The 7,606-nt window shown below is 42.8% G+C and overlaps 1 protein-coding gene across 1 annotated transcript; it reads right to left on the bottom strand.

Moving 5' to 3' along the window:
- Positions 1-4,401: 4,401 nt before the first annotated feature.
- fzd10 (frizzled class receptor 10) lies at positions 4,402-7,294 on the bottom strand. Its single transcript, XM_072432985.1, has one exon. It carries the CDS (start codon positions 7,170-7,172, stop codon positions 5,412-5,414), a length of 1,761 nt encoding a protein of 586 aa, XP_072289086.1. The 5' UTR covers positions 7,173-7,294; the 3' UTR covers positions 4,402-5,411.
- Between the last annotated feature and the right edge of the window lie 312 nt (positions 7,295-7,606).

The raw sequence follows: 7,606 nt of genomic DNA, 5'->3' as shown, positions 1-7,606 counted from the left end.
AGTTCCTGGAGGAAACCCACGCACACATGGAGAGAAACTGCACAGAGGGCCCGGGCACCCCAGTAATTGAACCCGCAACTTTCTTGCAGTGAGTGAGAGTGCTAGCCATTCTGCCGTGCGGCTGCCACTGGCAGGTGCCTAAATTTCGCCCGAACAGATGCTTTTACAACATATATGTACTGTGGCAGATTTTAACAAATTTTACTTCATTACATGAAAAACAATCAGGTACAGATCCATTAACTTCCTGCTCAGAACTGCAGAACTAAAAGACCTCGCCACAGACTTTTTTCTATAGTAAGCAGCAGATTTTCATTTTTATTGTTGAAAAAAATATTATGTGACCTTTTTGAACACTACATGTATTACCTGGAGTCTGACTCTTTTAGATCATGGCAATGAAGCACGAGGTTGTAGGCGGAGATAGTGGGTAGGTCAAAACTGAAATTTTATGAGCAGCCAAGCCTCAAACGCAGGGCAATTCAGGATTACACAAATATGCACAAATCAATGGAAATATAACTATGAGTTATGGCACCACCCATTCAGCTGAAATATACATTGGCCTGTTGTGTGTGGCTGGCAGTCTTTTATGAATATTCTTTTAGCATACTCTGCCTCACTATTATAAAGAATATAAAACGAGAAAGGAGCAGAATATTTCCACAAACCTTTATGGCCCCCCTCTGTGCCATCCTTCATTTTTAAGTTTCAAGTGTCTTTGAACCAGGTTCTTTCTCTTGGCACAGTTGAGTCCTGCCACATCCGTCATCAGCTCGCTCACATGGTCTCTAGCCCTCACACACCACAAACCACCACCACTATCTAACAGGAATACCCAAAAGGCAGTCTCCTGAGGGGGTATCCCATCATGTCACTAACCTGTCATACCTCTACACAAAAGTACTCAAAACAAAGCAGCTGTATATTGTTGGCATGCACATTTACTACACACAGTAACTACACACTTTGCAAATGAATGTTGGCCCACAGATACAGGGTTTTTTCTTTAACCTTTTGTTTGTTGAGGTTACTGTGAGCTAGCATTCCATTTCATCAGATTTAGATGTCACACAACTCAAAAACTACCAGGGGGAAGCATGAGAAAAGATATTGTGAGCTTGTTTGTCGTTTCTTGTATGACATGTGTTAGCACTTTGTATGTGTTTTAGCACCAGGATAAATGAGCAGACCTGAGGCGGGATAGTACTACACAAGTACAAGTTGTTGCTGTGAATTTTGACTGATGTTATTGTGAAGAAGTGCTGCTCGGCTGTGTTCTCCTCGAAGTCACCAGCTTCACATGTAAGTAAACATTTTCAGTCATTTTCAAAGCCACTATCAAACACTGTTTGATCAGTAGAGAGCCAACGAGGCGCTTTATTATGCATCTAAAAAGGTGAGCGAACCTGCCTTAAGCATGCTCTGTGGTAGCAGGCTGAATGTAATTACTCTCACCTTCAGCAGAGAGAGGAACAACCACCACAGTACAGGGCAATTTGTGTTTGTCAGGCTGAGAGCTATTAGCATGAGCTCCCTGGACCTGTGTGCTCAGACGAGTCAGTACATAGTCAGTATTCAAACTTTACAACTTAAACATTTACTTGGACAACCCTGCAAAATCACATCTTCTTAAATCCTGAAAAATACACTTTTAGGGAAAAATGTCCTTGAAATAAGTGAAATTATCCAGTGTAGTAAGTGAATTTTACTTCTTGAAATAAGCTTAATAATCTTGATAAGTTAGCATTTATTTCTCGAGATCTAAGTGATTACATCTTGGTTAGATTTATGAAAATTGCAGTGAAAGCATTCTGTGAAACGTGTCTGTAAATAAGATTATGCACTATCTCACAATTTAGATGCTGAAAAGAGAAAAAGCTAACTAGAAACATTAGTGACGACATGCCATAGTAAGCAGAAATACATGTTACATTCCTTTTGTTGTTTGTCGTATGTGTGTCATGCGTGTCACAGATCTAATAGGCAGTCGCAGTAGGCGCAGGCCCGGACTGGTAAACAGGTGCTGAGGAAGAGGACGGGGGCCGTCTCCACCACTGATCAAAGAGCCACTGTCACCCACAAACCTGATTTATGTCACTGTGTCAGAGCTCTTTATGAATGTTTATAGTGGCAGCACAGGCAATACACACAAGTTCAACTATAATGGTTCTCAAACTGTGGGATGGTGCGCTTACTTCTTGGGATAGTATTTTATAACATATCTGGTTTCTTAGTCCTGGTTTGACCCGGGTTTAATGTTGTCACGGCCTAGTCTTTGGTTAGATTCAAAGCCAAACATTTTAAGAGGTGAAAATTTGTGTCTGCAGTCAATAGTTTGATAACTTTTTTGCTCTTTATTGCTCTGAACAAAGTACTAAAGCTGGACGTTCAAATCAAATTGCATGTTTTAAATTAATTGTTTGGCTTTGGCCGCAACAAATGAAAAACTAAAATGACCAGTTACAAAACAAAAGCCTTTTCTTCTGTCGAGGAAGCTGACAAATGTCAGTCTGAGTCACATGATTGCGCTGGGATTTCCCTGTTAGACAAATAAGACAAGTCATCACAAAGTATAATGGCCCATAACGTCATAGAAATAGCAGACATCGTTGCCTTCTGTGGATCCAGGATGACACAACAGCAGCTATAACACCAAAAACGCCGTGCTTTACTTTCACCCCTTTGCCCTTGCTCTGAGCACAGCCCTTTTGCTTTGAAGAATTCAGAAGAGGAGAAGTGAAGTCTACAGAAGCCCTCGGGGAAGTGCTAACTGTCATTTATATTTACTGCCTCCATGACACCTGAGGGGTTGGGATCCAGGTGGCCTCTGCTTGAAACGCACCACACCTTTCTCAGCTCAAACAGGCGACTATAGCACTCTGACTTTGATACACACAGAGGTTCAGTCATGTGACGTTGAAGGCTACAGCGGGTTGGGTCGGCGTTGGAACTTGAATGGCCTTAGGTGGAAAACATTACTACTTTTGTGAAATTCTTGGAGGTAATCAAAATGCGGAAATTCAGCAGTCTTACCAAAACATTTAACATGAACTATTGTTTGTCAGTGTAGTATTTTATTACATTGAGACAAACTAAATGGATAAGTAGTTATATCTAAGATGTTATAACCTAAGTTAAGTTGGACTACATTGGGCCTAATCAGTGACTAGCATGTAATGTGTAATGCAGTGCCAACCAGAGCCAAATAAGAATACTGAATTAAATCAATAATTAACATTCACCAAAATCTTAATTTGAAATGAATTTGACCAGAGAAACACAAAGGACACAAAATAACGGCAAACTTACGGCACTTGTCCTGTTTTGCCTTGAAGCAAAAGTGAGGCCAATATTCAAGAATAGACTTGCAGCAGGTGAATTTAAATTAAAAGTATGTATCCAGCACCTTATATAGCTCCTTTTTCCTTTCTATTATTCTGACTGCTGTCGAGACCAAAGCCATTCACCGGGACAAGACTAGACTTGCACTTGCACTCTGAAACTGTACTTCAAGCTGTTGACAGGTTAAGAATCGTTTAACATTTCCAGATACCGCGCGGTACATTGAGTCGGTCCATGCTCAAATGAAGTGCTTTAGTCCACAAGTAACTACTTTAAATCCTGACCAGATGTGTCTTTAGAAATACCACTGGCCCGCTGATAAGAAGAAGAGGAGATGACAGATATTTCTTATTTTGCTTCACAGAAAACCCCGTCTTTCAAAGTCAAGCCCTTCAAACGCATCTCTAATCCTGTCGTGAATAAGTGCAGGATTATTGTATGGCCCCAGCATTGATACAGACACACAAGCACCGCGCTGAGGAGGAGGAGAAATAAAGTTGTATGCTTTTCAACTTTATTCGATTGAGGAATTACTATAAAAGGTGGTTTAGACGGGTTGTACTGCCCTTGTAAAAAGCACCACTCTATGCATTAAGTAACCCGTTAAAGACTATGAGCTATATAACGATTTTAGAAGCGTTTATGTGGCCAGAGCTCCAAAAACCAGCCTTTTCAATTTACTTTGGATTCTTTGATATGTGCCGATACCCGACATCACTACTGATACCTTACCAAACATTAAGGGTTGTATTGTATTGGTGCTTTGCGAAAGGGAACACTGAAGAATGATGTAATAGTGATTTACAAAGCTATTTACTTCCACATTATACAATCAATGGTCCATCAATATTATTATTAGTAAGATTATGTATGTAACAACATTATGAATAGTTTTCATGTTATTTATGTTAATGTTATCATGTATTGCATGTTGAAATCTTTCTCTTGAACTTAAAAAAATAAAAGTAACCATCACAATCGAATCAGCACAAGACACAGAATTAAAAAAATTAAAACTAGAACGTTTTATTTATTTTCTATACTTTTTTTTTTAAAAGAAATATATACAAACATTCCCTTCTGCTATAAAACAGCAAAGAAAAAAAACAACAACAACTGCATTTACAAATATGTTGAGTGCTTAAACAACTTAAGTCCGTCCATAAGGTCATTTCCAACAGCTGCTTTCAATCCAAACGCACAGTAAATGTCCATGTGAAAGCTCCTGCATTGTCTCTCCTCCAGTGTCAGTGTTCAGTCACTAATGGTACAAGAGCGCGCAGGAAGGCAAAGGCTATTGCACATGATTCATGTAGAATACGAGAGAATCTTTCTATTATTTTAAGTGGGTTCATGAGTAGCGTTTGTCTGACACAATGAGATGGAAAGAATCAGAACAGGAAACAAGCGTACTGTGCAAAGGTTTAAGGTGTGAAAATATGAGGGCTTTGGGCTAATGTTTGTATTTGTCACCCAAATTTGCAGTTGCTGTAGTGAAGAAAAAACTGACTTAACTTGAAGAACAACCTTTTGTTTTAGTGGTGAACAGTTTTAGAAGGTGAAAAGAGATAGAACCACAAAAAGGGTAAAGATTGGGCCATTATGGTTTAGATCAGGGCTTCTCAACTTAAGGCCCGGGGGCAAGATCAGGCCTGCCAAACGATTTGATCTGGCCCACGCCCTATGTCCCAAACATTAAAAAAAGTGTTTCTTGTTTTTTGGTTTAATTCTGGGTTAGTACTGGTTTAAATTTGGTTTGGACCTGGTTTGATTCGGGATAAGTCTTGAGTCAGACCTGGTTAATTGCCTATCTGGCGCAGAGGCCATGGCCCCCCGAGAAATCTGGCCCTCGGAACATTTAAGTTGAAGCTAAGTTGTTTTGGTTCTTTTGTATTTTTATGAACTCTTTCTTTTCTTCTTTCTTTGTCTGTTTGGGACGACCTTACACATCAGATTAAAACCTTTGCACAGTAGTGTATGCTACTATTCGTACATAAATAAAACGTGACCATTGCTTTTGCAAAGTGTTTTCAAAATAAGAACTTTCACAAGTTCTCGTCTTTGGCTCAAACACACGTGGGGGGCTGCCGAGTGGGCTCGTACTTTGTGTTGTGCCCTTTAAGCGACTGGTGAGGTTTGATATAGGGTCTGCTGCTTGTGAACACACTACTTGGGGCGGCCTTCCTCCTCGTCCTCTTCTTCAGTTTCCGACTGAAGACATTTTGCCACGACTGTAGCGTTTTGGAAGTCCAGATCCACATCCCGCTAGTGATGCCCACCACCAGCAACATAAAGATCTTCACCATGAAAATCTCCACTGCTGGAATAGACGATTTCATGACACACTCGTTTGAATCGGGGCCAGTGCTGTTCACACATTTTCTCTCGTCGGCCAGTACACGCCAGTAGTCCATGTTGAGGCGTTCGTAGAAGTAGCAGGCAATGACGCAAGTGGCCGGCACAGTGTACAGCACAGAAAACACCCCGATACGGACCATGAGTTTTTCAAGTTTGTCTGTGTTCTCCCCTTCGGTTTTCATGATCTTGCGGATGTGGAATAAGGCGACAAAGCCAGACAATAGAAAAGAAGTGCCAATAATTAAGTAACATGATAAAGGAATAAGCACAAAGCCTGTAAGTGCTTTGACGTCCATACTGCCCACATAGCAGATGCCAGTGAGCTCATCTCCAGCCACTTTGCGCATAACTAGTATAATAATAGTCTTTACTGCTGGAATAGCCCAAGCTGCTAAGTGAAAGTAGCTGCTGTTGGCTTCAATGGCTTCATGACCCCACTTTTTACCGGCGGCCAAGAACCAGGTTAAGGTGAGGATGACCCACCACAGAGAGCTGGCCATGCCAAAGTAATACAGGATGAGGAACACAATGGTGCAGCCCGTGCTTTCTAGGCCCTCCTGGATGATATATTGTACACCATTGTCTCGGTCGCAGGCTATTCTGTCAGCACCCACAAAAAGTCGAATGAGGTAGCCCACGGAGTAGACGCAATAGGACATGGAGAGAAAAATGATGGGCCTCTCTGGGTATTTGAAGCGCTGTGGGTCAATAAGGAAAGTTAGCACTGTGAATGCGCTTGAGACAAAGCACAGAATGGACCAAATGGCTATCCAAACCAGCGAGAACTGCTTGTCGCCATGGCTCCAGTACACATCCACTTTCGGGTAGCATTTGGGGGCACAAGATTCACTTTTCTCAACATAGTGGAACTTGCCCGAGTTAGAGCATGAGGGTTTGCCACCGCTGCCCTTTAAATGCATGTCACTGAGAGGGCGCTGCGGTCTGAATTCCGGGGGCTGCGTGTGGGACACTTTTGGGGGTTCGTCCGAGCCGTTGTTTGGAGCTTCCATGCAGAGATTATTTGGGTCGTTTTTGGTTGGCAGGCGAGAACAATCCAAAGACTCCGGCCACGGGATGTTAAATTGCCCCAAAACTGGAGAGCATTTCAGTTTGACTTGCTCACACATGGCTCTGCAGGCAGGGATGGGATTAGACACTTGCTCCGTGCACATTGGGGCGTACAAAGAGCACAGGAAAAACTTGAGATGACTGTGGCATCCGTACTGAATCAATGTGGCAAACTCCTGTAGTTTTATGGCTGCCTCTTTCTGGTCATCGTGTCCCATCAGATTAGGCATGCGCGTCATGTTGTAGCCAATGTCCTTACACTGGGGGATACTTATTTGCTGACATCTGCCCTCTCCTGACCAGTCCGAGTCCATGGAGCTGATGGCAGAGCCCCAGCTGCCCCGCAACATCATCAGCAGCAGCAGCAGTGTGGAGAGGAGACGGAGTTTGGCACAACACATGGTCTTCTTCAGGCAAAAGTTTATAACACGCGCGTGTGACTAAACGGTGGCGGCTGGCTTTGACTTGGCGTGAAAACAAGGGAACTTACGCGTGCATTATTCCCATGTCAGTTCAAAAGAAAATCCCGCGAGGGTCCCGTGTGTCGGAGCGCGCAGCGGCAGGAGCAGCAGCAGCAGCAGCAGCAGGATCCTTGGTCCATGTTTCCAATGCAATCCAAGCCCCGTCGTTGCTCCTCAGTTTAATTTGTGTGAGTGAAATGCGTCTTTACGTTTCCAAAGTAGTGTCCAAAACGCGCGCTGGTCCGCCTTCCCTTCTCCTCATAGCCCGTATTATACTCTCCGTGAGCCGCGGCGGAGAAACGCGCGCCGCTGCCGAGTCCTCCTCCTCCTCTTCTTCTTGCAGTAAGTTTGCAAAACAGAAACGATCCTTCGAG

This window comes from Eucyclogobius newberryi, unplaced genomic scaffold (genome assembly GCF_026437365.1).
Source record: "Eucyclogobius newberryi isolate DKJ021-1_F unplaced genomic scaffold, fEucNew1.0.hap1 SCAF_6, whole genome shotgun sequence".
NCBI lineage: Eukaryota > Metazoa > Chordata > Actinopteri > Gobiiformes > Gobiidae > Eucyclogobius > Eucyclogobius newberryi.
Note: the sequence above shows the minus strand (reverse complement) of the source record. Positions and strands in the feature narration are given on the sequence as shown.